The sequence below is a fragment of the Pteropus medius genome, unplaced genomic scaffold (genome assembly GCF_902729225.1).
Source record: "Pteropus medius unplaced genomic scaffold, Ma_sr-lr_union100, whole genome shotgun sequence".
Taxonomy (NCBI): domain Eukaryota; kingdom Metazoa; phylum Chordata; class Mammalia; order Chiroptera; family Pteropodidae; genus Pteropus; species Pteropus medius.
The window spans coordinates 1,368,398-1,385,555 of NW_024345602.1; the positions used below are offsets into that span (position 1 = coordinate 1,368,398).

A 17,158-nucleotide genomic window follows, 5' to 3' on the forward strand; every position below is an offset into this window, starting at 1 on the left:
AAAAAGCTGCCTTGTAGAGACTTAAAGCCAGAGCTGTTTTAAGACCAGACTGCTCCTTACATCCAGTTTTCACCCACCAGAGCAGAATGACAGGTGTCCCTTTCCTAGGGGAACATCGTGGTCTTCCCTTGCATAGTGTTTAAAGCTTATTTAGAGACCAAAGTAACACCTACTCTCCCTTGTCTTCAGTCAGAGCCGAATTAGTGGAAAAGTGGAAAGCAGAGAAAGAGGCCCGGCTGGCAAGAGGAGAAAAGGAAGAGGAGGAGGAAGAGGAGGAAGAGATCAACATCTATGCTGTCACTGAGGAGGAGGTACTGGGTGGGCAGTTAGGGTCATCTGGCACTCAACTACCTTCTGCTCTGAATTGTGAAGCCTGGGTTCCTGGAGAATCAGATGGTATGGTAAGAAGGAAGCTTTGCCCCTTCCTCCAGCCAAGACCTTAGTCTGCTCACCTGGAAGACAGGTATGAAGATCACCTCCCAGTATCATAGGGAGGGTTCCAGAAAGTAATGGCTTTGAGAGCACTTTATAAACTGCTTTATCAGGGATTGCTTACTTGCGTCTTAGAGATAGGCCCTACTGAATATAGTGGAATTGAATATATAAACATATTTGAAGCCATACAAGTTTTAGCTTAGACCTCATTGTTTCTTTTTAAATGTAGTCTTTACACTCCCATTTTAAAGATGGAAACCAGCCCAGAACAGAGAAGGGACTTATCAGAGGGTCTAGTTAGGGATGGAGCTACAATCCCTGCCTCTGAGGCATAGCCTCCTATCTCCCAGCTCTTCTTCAAGGCCTTGTTTAGGCATGTTTAGGCCTTGATCCCCAGTAGGTCCAGAGTGGAGCTGATTTGCTGGACTGAGAAAGCAGGGGATCACTCATCCATAGTCAGGTCCTATGTGAGGAACTTACTATGATATCACTCGCAAGGAAGCAGGCTCAGAGAGGTTTAGTGACTTGGTCAGTGTCACATAGGATATAGCAGACCAGAGTTTCATACTCAGGTCTGGCTGTTGAGCAGTAGGGATAGTGAAGCATTTGAAGCAGGATGGCAGCGTGTCCTAGGAAGATTTTCTCTAGGTACAAGTATCCACTGGCTCTTTCAGTGAATATTTGTTTAATTAGAGGCTACTGTGAGCAGCCCCATGCCAGGTGGGACAAGCTGGGGCACTGGCTCTAGGGTTAAAAGGTTTTCAATGGACAGCCACCAAAGGAATTTTACTTTTACTTTTTATTTTGAAATAATTATAGTTTTGTCCTTCACTGAGTTTCTCCCAATGTTTCATAAATGGAGTTGTATTGTATGACACCTTTAGAGATGGCCTTTATACTCAGCACAAGGCCCTTGAGATCCATCTGAGCTGTTGCATTCAAGAGTTCATTCCTTTTTATTGCTGAGTAATATTTCATAAACAGAAAAGAACACAAGTGGTAAGTGTGCAGGTCATTGAATTTTTACAAGATGAACATACTAGCACTCAGAATCTTGCTTTTGCCCCTTTGGGTGTCACTCTCTTGGCCTATGAGAGAGTGACACCCAAATAACCTATAAGGTTTACCTGTTTTGAACTTGATATATCATTGGAATCATGCATACTCTTTTCTATCTAGTGGTCATAGGTATTTGTTTAGTGTCCAGTTTGGGGCTATAACAAATCGGACCGCTTTGATCATTCTTGTTCGCATGCAGTTGTTTCTGTTGAGTATATTCAGAGGAGTGCAGTTACCAGATCATAGGGTAGACATGTGTTTAACTTAAGTAGATACAGCTAAATGCTTTCTCAAACTGCTTGGACTAGTTCTTGAACCTACCTACAGCAACTGAGAGGTTCCACCAAAGGATGTCCAGCAAGCTCCACATTGCAGCCAGGTTGAGAGAAGAGGGTGTAGAGCATCTGGCACACAATAACTCTCATCAAGTTGTGGAGTCCCCTCTCCCAATATTTCCAAGGCCATATTATTTCCTTCGGTTATTAGTAATCTCTATTAACTCACATGCAGCCTCTATGGACTTTTTTTCTATATGTGGTACATTTTTTAAATATAATTTTTTCTTATTTTTCAATGATACTTGATATACAATACATTAGTTTTGGGTGTACAACATAGTGATTAGACATTTATGTAACTTACAAAGTGATCAGCCCAATAAGTCAAGTACCCATCTGACACCATGCATAGTTATTACAGTATCATTGACTATACTCCCTATGCTGTACTTTACATCCCTGTGACTATTTTTATAACTGCCAATACTGTCCCCTTTTTCACCCATCGTCCCAAGCGCCCTCCCATCTGGCAGCCATCAATTTGTTCTTCGTAACTACGAATTTGTTTGTTTTGTTTGTTTGTTTTGTTTTTTAGATTGCACATATAAGTGAAATCATATGGTATTTGTCTTTCTCTGACTTATTTCATTTAGCATAATACCCTCTAGGTCCATCCAAGCTGTAGCAAATGGTAATATTTCATTCTTCTTATGTCCAAGTAATGCCTCTTCTTTATCCATTCGTCTGTCGATGGGCATTTAGGTTTCTTCCATATCTTGGCTATTGTAAATAATGCTGCAGTGAACACAGGGATGCATCTGTCTTTTTGAACTGGTGTTTTGGATTTTTTTGGATAAATACCCAAAAGTGGAATTGCTGGGTCATATGGTAGTTCTACTTTTAATTTTTTGAGGTACCTCCATGCCGTTTTCCATAGCGGCTGTACCAATTTACATGAGGGTTCCCTTTCCTCCACATCCTTGCCAATGCTTGTTTGTTGATTTATTGATGATAGCCGGCCTGATGGGTGTGAGGTGATATCTTGTTGTAGTTTCAGTTTGCATCTGCCTGATGATTAGCGATGCTGAGTATCTATCTGTTTATCTATCTGTTCATATGTCTGTTGGCCATCTGTATGTCCTCTTTGGAGAAATGTCTATTCGGGTCCTCTGCCCATTTTTTAATTGGATTGTTTGTTTTTTGGGAGTTAAAGTCTATCAGTTTCTTATATATTTTGGGTATTAGCCCTTATTGGATGTATCATTTGTGAATATCTCCTCCCATTCAGTAGATGTCTTTCTGTTTTGTCGACGGTTTCCATTGCTGTACAGAAACCTTTTAGTTTGATGTGGTCCCATTTGTTTTTCTTTTGTTTCCTTCACCCGAGGAGACATATCCAAAAAGATACTGCTAAGAGTGTTATCACAGAGTTGACTGCCCATGTTTTCTTCTAGGAGTTTTATGGTTTTGGGTCTTATATTTAAGCCTTTAATCCATTTTGAGTTTATTCTTGCATACGGTATAAGAAAGTGGTCTAGTCTCATTTTTCCACGTGTATCTGTCCCGTTTTCCCAACACCTTTTATTGAAGAGACTGTCTTTACCCCATTGTATATTCTTATTGCCTTTGTCATAGATTAATTAATCATAAAGGCTGGATTTATTTCTGAGCTCTCTGTTCTGTTCCATTGATCTTTGTGTCTGTTTTTATGCCAGTTTTGATTACTGTAGCCTCGTGATATAGTTTGATATCAGGTAGCCTGATACTTCCAACTTTGTTCTTTTTCCTCAAGATTGTTTTGTCTATTCGGGGTCTTTTGTGGTTCCATACAAATTTTAGGATTATTTGTGCTAGTTCTGTGAAAAATGCCATTGGTATTTTGATAGGGATTGTATTGAATCTGTAGATTACCTTGGGTAGCATGGACATTTTAACGATGGTAATTCTTCCTATCCATGAGCATGGTATATGCTTCCATTTATTTGTATCTTTTTTAGTTTCTTTCTTCAGTGTCTTATAGTTTTCCGAGTATAGGTCTTTTAATCTCCTTGATTAAATTTATCCCTAGGTATTTTATTCTTTTTGATGCAGCTGTAAATGAGATTGTTTTCTTAATTTTCCTTTCCGATAATTCATTATTAGTGTACAAAAATGCAACCAGTTTCTGAATTTCTGAATACTAATTTTATATCCTGTTACGCTACCAAATTCGTTTATAAGTTCCAGTAGTTTTTTGGTGGACTCTTTAGGGTTCTCTCTATATAGTATGTCATCAATAAATAATGACAGTTTTACTTCTTCCTTTCCAATTTGGATGCCTTTTATTTATTTGTTTGTTTGTTTGTTTGTTTGTCCATTTGTTGTGGCTAGGACTTCCAGTACTCTGTTGAATAAAAGTGGTGAAAGTGGACATCGGTGTCTCGTTCCTGATCTTAACGAAAAAGCTTTCAGCTTTTCACTGTTGGGTATGATATTAGCTGTGGGTTTGTCATATACAGCCTTTATTATGTTGAGGTACGCTTCCTCTGTCCTCATGTGAGAGTTTTTATCATAAATGGTTGTTGGATTTTGTCTAGTGCTTTTCTGCACCTATTGTTATGATCATATGATTTTTATCCTTCATTTTGTTGATGTGGTGTATCACATTCCCAGGATCCTAGGAATAAATCCCACCTGATTGTAGTTTATGATCTTTTTAATGTACTGCCGAACTTGGTTTGCCAATATTTCGTTGAGGATTTTTGTGTCTATGTTCATCAGGGCTATTGGCCTATAATTTCCTTTTTTTTTTTTTTTTTTTGTAGTGTTTCTGTCTGGTTTTGGTATCATGCTGGCCTCGTAAAATGAGTTTGGGTTCCCTCCTCTTCATTTTTTTATAACAGTTTGAGAAGGATCAGCATTAATTCTTCTTTGAATGTTTGGTAAAATTCACCTGTAAAGTCATCTGGTCCAGGACTGTTGTTTGTTGGGAGTTTTTTGATTAGTGATTCAGTTTTGTTGGTAGTTGTCAGTCTGTTCAGATTTTCTCTTTCTTCCTGATTCAGTCTTGGAAGGTTGTATGTTTCTAGGAATTTGTGTATTTCTTCCAGGTTGTCCAATTTGTTGGCGTATAATTTTTCTTAGTATTTTTTTTTTTTTAAGTAATCCTTTGTATTTCTGTGCTGTTGGTTGTTGCTTCTCTTTCATTTCTGATTTTATACATTTGGGCCCTCTGTTTTTCTTGATGTGTCTGGTTAAAGGTTTATCCATTTTTATCTTTTCACAGAACCAACTCTTGGTTTCATTCACCTTTTCTATTTTTTTTAGACTCTATTTTGTTTATTTCTGCTCTGATCTTCATTATTTCCTTCCTTCTACTCACTTTGGGCTTCGTGTGTTCTTCTTTTTCTAGTTTCTTTAGGTGTGAGGTTAGATTGCTTGAGCTTTTTCTTGTTTCTTGAGGTAGGGGTGTATTGCTGTGAATTTCTTAGAACTGCTTTGCTGTGTCCCATAGGTTTTGGTAGTTGTGTTTTCATTTGCATTTGTCTCAAGGTATCTTTTGATTTCTTCCTTGGTCTTGTTAATGTGTTCATTGTTTAGTAGCATGTCATTTAGCCTCCACGTGTTTGTGTGCTTTTCAGTTTTCTTCTTGTAATTGATTACTAGTTTCATACCATTGTGATTGGAGAAGATGCTTGATATGGTTTCAGTCTTCTTCAATGTATTGAGATTCATTCTGTGGCCTAACACGTGGTCTGTCCTGAAATTTGTTCCATGAGCGCTTGAAAAGAATGTATATTCTGCAGCTTTTGAGTGAAATGTCCTATAAATATCAGTTAAGTCCATCTGGTCTAATGTGTCATCTAAGGCCATTGTTTTCTTGTTGATTTTCTGTCTGGATGATTTATCCATTGATGTCAATGGAGTGCTAAAGTCCCCTGCTATTACTGTATTACTGTACTACTCTCGATATCTCCCTTTATGTCCGTCAGTATTTGCTTTATATGTTTAGGTGCTCCCACGTTAGGTGCGTAGATCTCTTGTTGGATCGACCCCTTATTATGAAATGCCCATCTTTGTTTCTTGTTACAGCCTTTGTTAAAGTCTATTTTGTCTGATATAAGTATTGCTACCCCAGCTTTTTTTGGTTTCCATTTGCAGGAAATATCTTTTTAATCCCTTTACTTTTAGTCTGTGTGTCTTTTGATCTGAAGTGGGTCTCTTGTGTGGGTCTTGTTTTCTTATCCAATCAGCCACTCTCTGTTTTTTGACTGAAGCATTTAATCCATTTACATTTAAAATGATTATCGAGAGGTATATCGTTATTATCATTTTATTATTCATATTTATGTTCTCCCCTCCCCCCCTTCTTGAAGAAGACCCTTTAACATTTCTTGTAATAGTAATACCGGTTTGGTGGCAATGAAGTTCTTTGGCTTTTTCTTGTCTGGAAACTCTTTGTTCTTTGATTCCAAATGATAGCCTTGCTGGGTAGAGTATTGGTTTTGGTTTTAGGTCCTTGCTTTTCATCACTCTGAATAGTTTGTATTAATTTCTTCTGGCTTTTTCTCTTGCTGCTTTTAAGATTCTTTGTATTTAACTTTTGGCATTTTAATTATGATGTGTCTTGATGTGTCTTGGTGTGGGCCCCTTCGGGTCCATCTTGTTTGGGACTCTCAGAGCTTGCTGGACTTTTATGTCTATTTCTTTTGCCAAGTTAGGGCAGTTTTCAGTCATTATTTCTTCAGATCGGTTTTTTAATCCCTTGCTCGCTCCCTTCTCTTTCTGCTGCCCCTATGATGTGACTGTTTGATGTTGTCCCAGAGGTCCCTTAAACTATCTTAATTTTCTTTTTTTCTTTTCTTTTTTGCTGTCCGATTGGGTGTTTTCCATGACCTTGGCTTCCAGATCGCTGATTTGATCCTCTGCTTCATCTAATATGCTGTTGATCCTATCTAATGTAGTCTTCATTTCTGACTGGTTCTTTTTTGTTTTCTGTCTCCATTTTTATGTTTGCTATCTCTTTGTTGAAGTTGTCCCTGAATTCATCTATTCTTCCCCTATAATCGGTGAGCTCTGTACCTGGTAGATTGCTTGTCTCCATTTCGTTTAGTTCTTTTTCTGGAGTTTTATCTTGTTCTTTCACTTGGGACATGTTTCTTTGTCTCCTCATTTTGTCTGACTCCCTGTGTTTGTTTCTGTGTATTAGGTAGGTCTGCTACATCTCCCAGTCTTAGTAGAGTGGCCTTTAGTAGGTGTCTTGTGGGACCCAATGGCGCAGTCTCCCTGTTCAGCTGACCTGGGTGTTTTGTGGTTTTCCCTCGTGTGTGCCTTTCTTTTTTTTGTCGTTTAGCCTCAGTTGCTGTTGGCATGTCAGTAGGTGGGACTGACTGTCAGGCTTACTGGCTGTGAGGGTGCCCGTGACTGTCGCAGGTGAGATGTTATACGGGGTCTGGCCCCATGGAGCTCGAGTCACTTTAGCAGGGCTCTGGTGCCAGCTGAGTGCGCCCTTCGGGTGTGTGGTTTGTGGAGCTGTTTGGGTGATGCTGTGGTGTGGTCTTAACCTGGCTATCAGGTGTGTTGGTTCTGGAGCCTCTTCAGAGGAGCTCCAGTGCAGGTCATGTTTAGCCGCTGCTTCTTTTTCTGTGGTTTGGGGCTTCCTCTTAGGATTTTCAAAATATGTGATTGGATGCTGCCCATGAGACCAGTTGCTGCTTATGTCCGCTCTGGGCTGCTTTCCAAGAGGGACAGGGCATGTCAAGGCTCGTCACTGCTTTTTTGGGGTTTGTATATTTTTAAGAGATTTTAGGAAAGACTTCAATATGAGGCTTATCTGGAGCTGCCTTAGGAGGCTCAGGTCCGGTGAGCTTGTTGGTTGGGGAAGGGTTTCAGGGAATTACCAGGGCGGCAAGAACCTTGTTAGCCAGGTTAATGGAGATCTCATATTTAGTACCGACCTGTGTCTGCCAACTAGATGGGAGGAAGGGTCAATGAGGAAACAGTGGCTCCTGCCAGCACTTCTGGTCTGTAGAGAGCTGCCCCGATCCCTACTCCTCGAGCACTTGTCTTGAAACTTGTCGATTTAGTTCCTTCCACATGTCCTGGGCACTTTTCGAGCTGTTGCCTTAGCACTGGAGCTCAGAGCAAGTGGGTCTATGCATAGGCTCTGCAAGAGGAGTGCCTCCATCTCTTGCAGCCCTCTGTCTCACTTGGATGTAATACCTGTTGGTTTCCACAGCCAGCTGTTATGCTGACTCCTCTTTTCCGGCACTGGTATCCGGGGCTGGGGAGCCCAGTTTGGGTCTAGGATCCCTCGTTCCTCAGCAGGGACCCCTGCAGCAGAGATATTCCTCCTTATTCTTAATCGCCACACTGTGGGTGGAGGGCCAGCCGGTTCTGCATCTCTACCCCTCATACTCTTCTCTATGTGGCTTCTTTATATTTTTAGTTACAGGAATTCTATTGACATAGTCTTCAGGTGGTTCTCAATGATTGTTCTGTAATTTAGTTGTAATTTTGATGTCGTCATGGGAGGAGATGACCATAGTCTGTTCCTATTCCGCCATCTTGACCAGATTCTAAATTTAATTTTAAAAAATAAATAATATATTCATAAAGTTCAAGAACCAAATAGTATATATAGTCAACAAAGACACTCTTTCATAGCTCTGTCCTCCATCTACCTAGTCCTCACTGCTGTCACTAGTTTTTATTTTCTTTCTCAATACATAAGGTAGCATAATACACAAAATGTTTTGTTGATTTTTGCACTTGATGTCTTTGCTGTGTTTCTGGATGAATACAGAACTTCTTCATTCCTTTTTTCCCCCCTTTAATCAGCTGCAGAGTAATGCATTTTATAGCACTACCAACATTTATTTCACGGTCTCCTACTCACGGAGTTTTGGTTGTTCTCTGCTTGTAGTCTGACGAGGAAGGCAGCCAAGAGAAAGGAGGGGAAGACGGGCAGCAGAAGTTCATCGCTCATGTCCCTGTGCCATCGCAGCAAGAGGTAGGGTAGAGGCTGTGAACTGCCCTTGCAGGTGGAGCTTCCCCAGTGCCAGGGGCCTTGCCTCTAAAGAGGACTCCACACAGTGCTTTACTGGGTTTTTTTATTCTGTCTATCCATTTGGGCAGCTCTGACTCCTGAGCACATGGCACTGGTCACTGTGCTCATAATAGGTTGGGGAATCCAAAGAAGGCAGGGTTGATTTCATTTGCTGTAGAGAAAAGTGACAAACACTATTCACATACTTCCCGTGGGAGAGAGCAGGACCTTGGCGACTGCTCTGGGTATTGGGCTCCTCGATGACATCCCCCTCAGGTACTCCCTCCTGGCTGGGTTCCAGCAAGGCATGGAGGGTCTTACTGAGGAATGAAGCATGAGCCTTTTACTCTTGCTATCCACAGATTGAGGAGGCACTTGTTCGAAGGAAGAAGATGGAACTCCTCCAGAAGTATGCAAGTGAGACCCTGCAGGCCCAGAGCGAAGAGGCCAAAAGACTCCTGGGATATTAGGGCCGAGCAAGGGCTATCCTTGGGGTCTGGAAATCTGCTAGAAGTCCTTCAGCCCCAGCTGGATTCTGCTGTCCTTGGACTGCAGGCTGGCAGGCTAGTGCTGTCAGGCTTCCTGCTACTTATGATCATTTATTCATCTCTTATCTTTCTGACTTCATCTACTAATGTTGGGAGGAGTCTGCCCTGTGCCTCCCTGGCAGGCTGTCTACATGCTAAACACTTTAGCCATCACCTTTGTACGCGTTTTGCTACTGTATGAACTCACTTTTTGTTATCCTTGATATGCGAAATGGGCTGCTAACTGGTTGCTTATAAATGTTTTATTTAGCCTTCTACTCTCATTGGGTGGGGAGGGTGATCAATTAGTGACCATCATTAAAAAAAGGTAGTTTTTATTAAAAAGACATCTTTGTAACTCCTCTTGAAAAATGAGATTTGTCAACCCTGAGCCTAAATCCTGTGTGTCAGCAGCCAGCCAGAGCTGTCCCTTTTGGGCAAGGCACAGTTCTTTATGGCCAACTCGGCCTGGCTCATTCCCTCTTGCTCAGATGGCAGGAAGTTGAGTTTGCTAATTCTATTTTTTGACTGGTTCTGCAGAGATATTTTTATTAAAAGATTTTTATATATGGGAGAAACCTCCATGTCTGCAGCTTGTTCCCTGGGCTCCCTGTACGGAGGCAATGGTTGCATTGAAAAGTGATGTTCAGAATCACTGCAGGGGAGAGAGTCCAAAAACATACAGCCCAAGTGTGGGAAGGCTGTGACCAGTCCCAGATTCTGTCTGGGAGCTGAGGTAGGTAGGCATAGCCATCCTCACTGTGCCCCTGAGGTGGCCTGTGTGAAAGTACACCATGGATGCCCAGGAAGCATGAGTTGGATCCAAACCTGCCATTTGAGCTGGGTCTTTTCTTTCTAATGGGGAGAACCAACAGCAAAGGCTGCAGCCTCTGGGGGCAATGGCAAGGGGCCTTCCCCATGCTCAGAGGGGTCCTAGGAGTGTCTGGGAGTCAGTGTCAGGACCGGGTGGCTGTCCTTTGGGTCAGGACCCCAGCTTGGGCTATTCGTGAACAGGAAGTCCTGCTTGGAGAAGCCCATTACACAGTAGGGGTTCAGTTCTTCATCTGGGTAGGGGATGGTCTGCCTGCCTGGAAGCAGCACATTCTGGACATAACAGCCCTGTGTGGCTGTGGGTGGCAAGTATTGGGGAGAGTGTGGCCAGGCTGTTGATGGTTCTGGAGGCCCTTCTTGAGGGAAACTGAAGGTGGCAGGGAGCCGTGCAGAGTTCTGAACAAGGTGACCTGGCCTGCAGCCAGCTGTGGAGACCAGAGAGGCAGGTGCCAGGTCAGATAGAGGCTGGGTGAGGTGCAGAGTGGCCATGTGGGGAAGGTGCCAGAGGAGGGACTTCAGAGTGATGAGGATGAGGAGAGGGGACATAACTAGGGAAGGGGCACCCTGCATCCTAGCTTCTCTGATGGAAGTGCTGGTGCTCCCCACCCCCACCCCCACCAGCCAAGCCCCTCAGTGAATGTGTGCAGGATACAGAGGAGGGTTGAGGTCCGAGCTCTGGGAGCAGATCCCCTGGAAGCCAGGCAGGGTCAGAGTCAGCTCTGGAATCCAGCACCCAGCCCAGGCCTGGCCTGAGTAGGAGGACTCAGTAGCAAACTCAGTGGGGGCTTTGAGTAAGTCCCTCTGGGCCCCTGGCTTTAAAATCCAGCACTGGTCCTGTGAATTAGCCCCAGGGTCTGGGCAGTGTCTGGTGTGGGCAGAGGCAATGGAGGGCCCTCAGGACAGCATGGCTCACATCAGAATCTCTGGGAAGGGTTTGGGGTGCCCAGCTCAAATGGGCCCAGTTATGGTTTTCTTCTTTTCAAGGGGCATGTGGGCTTGGGACTGCCTTGTATTTGGTGAGAGCAGGAAATTCAGACAACCAGGCATTCCTTCTCCCTGGAATAGGTGGTTGGCAAGTGCCTGGACTCTGGACCATCTGGACTGTCCAGGGCTCTAGGCTCACTTCATTCAGTCAACAGAATTGAGCTGGCTAAACCACCTGGGATAGAGACAGGAACAGGAGCTCCCTGCTCCAGCCCTTTAGTTTACAAGGGCCCTCTTCACCAGGATCTCATTGTGGCTTCCCCAGGTGCAGGCAGAACAGGAATTAGTGTCCCACATCTGAGGAAACTAAGGCCCTGAGTGGAGAAATGACTTCCTCATGGTCACACAACTGGTCAGGGCAGGCCAGGAATTTGAATGGAGGTTGGTCTGAGCCCCATGATGTCAGTTTATTTTGGAACAGAGTTTGGCAGGGAAGGATGCAGTACCACCTGGCTTCCATTAGCAGTCATGCTCTGCTGTCCTTATCTAGCCTCCATTTCAGCAGAGGTCTCATTTTGAGTGACCAGAAGTAGATACAATTCAGGCACTCAGTAGTTCTTTGAGGACCCATGTGGCTCTAACCATTCTCTGGACTGAGAATGTAGTGGTGAATAAAACAGTTTGGCCCTCATGGGGGTTCCCAGATCCTGACTTGGAATAAGAGCTCTACTTTGTTGTGGCTGAAAGGCTTGGGAAAGGAACTCCTATCCCCTGAGTCTGTTGGCTCACCTGAAAAAGACATTGGAAGGATAGTAACACCTCCCTCGCAGCGTGGTATAAGTGTGAAGGATGCCTGGTGCCCCTGGCAATAACCAAACAGTATTCCCCAACCTACCTCCCCACACAAACCAAGTGAAGAAACCTGGCTCCAGAGAGGTAAAATTGCTTGCCCAAGGGTACACAGGTATCCCCAGCAGAGATGGGACCCAACTCAACTTCCTTCCTTAGGCAGTTGACTGCTTCTCTGCCTGGGGGAATACCACATTGGTTTTGGGCAAAGTGCTTCAAGTAACAGACAAGTAGTAGGCAGTGTAGGCCCACTCACCCACCCCGGACCTGGAGACTAGTCGGGAAGCTGGGCGTGTGGGACCATGTGTGGGGAGGTGGCCACCTGGGCCGGCTCTGGGCTCAAAGGTAAGAGAACCAGTCTTGGGTGCTGTTAACTCATTAGAGGAAACTGTTTAATGGTTTAGGAATGTGTACAGTCTGGCTCTGCTGTTTCCATAAAGGCAACTTTTCCACGTTTTAAAAAATAGATTTGATATAAAGATATATATATTCATAAATAGATAACATGAAAAATTCCCAAATGCAAATGACATCCTGGGGTTGGCTGAGGTCCTTCCCGCCCCCAACAGTCCAGGTGGGCAGAACTCAGAGGGTCCCTGGGGCTGCAGCCTTCCTGGAGAAGAAAGTAACTGAATTCAATATGAATTAGGAGCTTCCTCCAGCTCCAAGTCTGCTGGGGCCTGTGTCTTTGGGATCAAAAATCCCCCTTCTGGGAGGACAGGGACCTACCTCCCTGCCTTAGGAGTCAGGATTTGTATCCCCTGCCCACTCTACTCATCCTTTCGTGAGTATAAAACACCAACTTCCCTCTTATTCTGCCCATTTCACACCAGCCCCCCACACACCACAGACTGCCCTCCTTCAGGCCTGGGCTGCCGAGACACTTCCTGGCTCCCTTTCTCCTCCCTCTCCTTCCATACCCTGGTCCCCGGTCCCACCAGCTCCTGCCTGTTTTTAGGTAATTTATAAACAAAGAAAATAAACTTCTCCTGCCCCAGAGGCCCTGGGCTGAGAGAGGAGAGGCAAGTCTTGTTTCCTGTCTCACATAACTTCCCACTTCCCCATTTTCTCTTACCCCATTTGACACAGGACGAAGGCCCAGAGAGGCAGCGAGGCCCAGGCCTGATGGGGCACTGCAGAGCAGTCACCCCACATGGCATGCAGTCAGTACCACACACGGGCCAGGGAAACATTTCCTTTAGCGCCTGTAGGAAACAGACTGGAAAGTGGGAGTGGGGGGTTGGGGAACCTTGCAGGCCAAGGGGTGGGGAAACTCATTCTTGCTAGAGAATATTATGAGCAAAAGACTAGCTTGGGGTGGGGCCAGTTCTCAGGGGGTGTCCAGATGGGTCATTTGTGGGATTATAAATAACATGAATAAAGAAGCAGAGTCAGTAAATGGGGGAGGGCGGGAAGGAGTCAGCCTGAACAGCCAATGCTCCTGGGGGACAAACAGGTGCTGGAGAAAAGCCAGGGCAGAGCTGTGAAGGCCTTGGACATCTGGGTTGAATGTGGACAGCATTTCCAGTGCCTTAAGACACTTGGAAGATGTTGGGGGCGGGGAGGGACCCAACCAGGAGTAACCTTTGACAACTGTCACTTTGACAGCAGCAGGAAGATGGCTTGGGGCAGTGGATGCCAGAAGCCCAGGGGCCAAGGTCAATGAGATGTCCAAGTGAGAGGATGGGCAGCACACTGTGGAAGTGGGATCCCAACACTTAGGGTGTAGGGAGAAAGTAAGAAGCCCAAGGTAACCCCCAATTTCTAGGCTAAACCTCTGCTCCCATGCATGGAGGATGGGGTGGCTGGAGATCCACTCCGCCCAGTGTTTCAGACATCTTGGGATTCTGAAAGGGTAGGAAGCGAAGTGTTGTTTCCTTGGTTTATGGGTAAAGGGTCACTAGTGAGAAGAAACCTCCTCTGGTCCCAGGCTGGGCCAATTATTACTTCCCCCTTCTAAGCCAAGCCTTTGCAAGGGTTTCATGTCTCCTGCCCTAGGGTGGGAGAAAAAGGGGGATGGCTTATATTCCAAGGTGACAAATGAATCCGGCCCCAGCCAGCTACCTGTTTCTGTACCTACCCTGGATCCTCATGGCAGCCCAAGGCTTCCATGTGAAAAGAGGGTAAAAGTCCCTCCCTCTTTTCCCAAGCCTTATGAGACAGCTGAGGACCATCCCCAGTAGAGAGGGGCAGCAGGTAGCTATGAGCAGGGTCGGTACCTGGCCAGAACTGGGGCTGCAAGTCAATCACAGGGGTGCAGGCCCAAGCCTCTGTTCCAAAACTCCTTGTATGTCCCTCCACCTCCCAAAGCAGCAGGTCTCTGCAAGGTAGGGCTTCATAAGATTTATTTTACAGCTGGGGCCTTGGGTTGAACAACTAGCTCTGCCCAAATATCAGCCCCTAGCAGAGAGATCATAGGGCTGGAGGACCTTTGCCCTAGGCCTAAATGGAACCCCCTTTTGCAAACTCCTCAATGACAGGCACTCTCCATTCTGCAGGTGGAGTGCAGGCATTGCAACAAAGGGGTCAAGCAGATGCCAACTTTCCCTCCCAGCAACTGGGACTGTCCCATCAGCAAGGCTGCTGAGGAAGGAACCAGGCAGTCTTGCTCCCAGCTCCCATCCTACCCCAGCCAACAGTGGGTTGATTTCCCTCAGTGCAGACCCCTGCTCAGCAGCTTCTGGCCTAACCAGGCCAACATCCTTCCCCTCCAGAACCAGGCTCAGCTGTTCCATGGCTGCCTCCCAGCCTGAAAGGGAGCCACCAACCCTGTGTGTCTTGGTCTCAGCTGTCCATGCCCATCCCTGCCTCCCCAGACTGTTGTGGGGCTGCTGCAAAAAGTCTGGGCTCCTTGCTCTGCAGCCCAGTCTGCCTGGGAGAGGGGGCAGTGCAGACTGAAGTACTTAGAACGGAAGGCAAGGGGAGTCTGATGGGAGGCCTGCAGCCCATTTTGAGGACTGGTACTGAGCCCTGAGCTGCCTCCCCATGATGTGGCCTAGTACATGGCTCTGAGAACAATTTATTTCCCAGGCCTCCACTCTGGGGCTGGACTGGGCTGAATGGAGAGACTGGAATTGGCTTGGGAAGAACACTGGCTTACCCTGGTCCAACCCCTATGATCCTCTGAGCCACTCCACAGAGACTGGTGCTGCTTCCAAGGCCCCCAGTGATCTCAGCTTCAACCTGCCTTCTAACCTCAGCACTCAGTGCACACTGAGGCTGTTGAGGGCAGGTGGGCCTAGGGGAGTGAAATGGGCAGACCCAGGATTTCCATGGCCTTGCCTTTTTTGTTTGGGAAACTATAAGCTAGACTGGGAGCAGTGAGCGAGCTGACACTGAACATGGCAGGAAAGATTTCTGCACATGGGGTAATACTGGGTGTACTGAGGGACTTCCTAGACCTGAGCCTCAAAGATGTAGGCTTTTACTTTTCCCTTAAATGTCCATGTTCCTATCTCATTCCCCCTATCCCCAGGCTTCTGAGAGCTGGTACTGAAGAATTAGCTGGTTTTACAATCTGAACGGCAAAACTTTGGGCCCCAAGACAGCAGACAGTCCCCGCTTGGCTGTGGGCCATGACCCCACATTTGTATAGAAGAAAACAAAAAGCTACGTGGAAAACCAGAAAACTTAAGAGGTCTTGCTAAGCCAGTGAGCTGGGCCCAATGCTGTCTGTGAGCTTAGAGCTGGCAGTGAAGAGAGGTTCCTCACCTGGATTTAAGGGATCCCTAGGGCTGTGCTCAGGAACCAGTCTTAGTCTGTTGGGTTGGTTGCTCTTGCTCTCTGCAGCTAAATAAGGAGGCCCTGGAATGATCTGGGACAACCTTGGGCACCAGCCACTTCCCTGGAAAGCAGCAACCTGCTGCCATAGCTACAGCAGATACAAGGTGTGAAATGGACAGAATTAGTACTTGTGGAGCAGGGGAGGCACATTCCTGACCCCTCTCCCACTGTGGTCCACACTGGCAAGTCCACACTGGCAGGCTTGGGCTAGCCCTGGTATGTAAAGAGCGTGGAGGAATAGCCGTTGACTGACAGGATGGGCCCCATAACCTACCCTGTGCCAACAGGCCTCCTGCAGGAGGAATCCTGCTTCTTCCTTCCTTGGGGTAGCTTTCTGATCAAGCATTCAGGCCATGGGATGGATAATTCTAGAACTTTATCCAGTTGCTCTAGAATTGCTGGTACCCTGGAGGTCCAGCTTTTGAGTACTGGGCTTGGCAGGCCAGAGAGAAAGCAAGTGGGGAGGCCCCTGCCTGCCAGCCCTGCATGCCGGTCAGCACCCGCAGCCCCAGCTTTCTCCAATGTCCTTGCTATCCAGCTGGATGTGGTCGGTGCTCTTCTCACTGAGCAGAGGGCCCCCGTGCCTCATGACCAGCTCCGTGGCCACCCTTATGAAGGCCTCCTCCACGTTGTTCGAGTCCTTGGCAGACGTCTCAATAGCACACAGGATGTCATAGTGCTCTGCCAGGCTCTGTGCCTCAGCCAGAGGGACCTCCCGGAGCTCGCCAAGGTCTGACTTGTTCCCTGTAGGGAAAGGCCAATGACAGCTTGGTGAGGCCCACAGGTTCCAGGGAAGCCCTGTCCTACTTGGCAGGGCCAACAGATGCAATGCCATTCCCTGCCCTCTGTCAACTAACCAGTTGTAAATGGTAATCTATCTTTAAAAAAAACAACAACTTTGTAATTTAAAGCTTTTTTTACTCTATCCTTTAGTCTCTCTCTCTCTTTTTTTTAATCTTTGCCAGACTTATATAAGCAGTAAAATTTAGTGAAACGAACACATTAGAGCTGGAAGAAAATCTGTGTAGAAACTCCAGCTTCCTTTTACTTCCTGTGTGACCCTTAGGTAAGTTACTTCATCTCTGAGTCTCAGTTTCCCCATCTATGATGCCACCTTCGGTAGTATAGGTAGTAAATGATACAATAAACTTGAAAACAACTGGCACTTGGTAGGCACTCCATAAATGTAGAAATTAACAGAAATCTAGCATTGCTAAAGAATTTTTTTTTGGTTAAAATTTCATTATGCTTATTATGTATTTTCTCCTATTTTCCCTTGACATTTTTTAAATTCTCTGTAAGACTGGGGGTTTTGGTTACTTTGCTTTTCTGATAGTAAGAGCACAGACTATCACTTGACCTGAGAGTACTCCTTTGACTTCTCCTATAGGTAGAAGGCGTTTCATTACATTCTAAATCATCTGGTAAACTGCTCCTTGACCCAA

The 17,158-nt window shown here is 45.7% G+C and overlaps 2 protein-coding genes across 4 annotated transcripts in view; one reads left to right on the forward strand and one right to left on the reverse strand.

The window, feature by feature from the left end:
- The window catches only part of ISY1 (ISY1 spliceosome associated protein), a 33,131-nt gene extending 23,233 nt beyond the window's left edge, over positions 1-9,898 (forward strand). The window contains exons 9-11 of the mRNA XM_039874622.1: positions 190-311; positions 8,677-8,763; positions 9,162-9,898. Of these exons, the coding sequence (XP_039730556.1) occupies positions 190-311; positions 8,677-8,763; positions 9,162-9,269 (317 nt within the window). The 3' untranslated portion in view covers positions 9,270-9,898. The remainder of the gene's footprint in view (positions 1-189; positions 312-8,676; positions 8,764-9,161) is intronic.
- Positions 9,899-12,295: 2,397 nt separating this feature from the next.
- RAB43 (RAB43, member RAS oncogene family) overlaps positions 12,296-17,158 on the reverse strand; it is a 42,842-nt gene continuing 37,979 nt past the window's right edge. For 2 of the 3 annotated variants that reach the window (XM_039874624.1, XM_039874623.1), the window contains exon 3: positions 14,259-16,457. In XM_039874624.1, the coding sequence (XP_039730558.1) occupies positions 16,207-16,457 (251 nt within the window). In that variant the 3' untranslated portion in view covers positions 14,259-16,206. Of the gene's footprint in view, positions 12,544-14,258; positions 16,458-17,158 lie in introns of those variants that run through there. The other variant, XM_039874625.1, reaches the window with a different exon arrangement.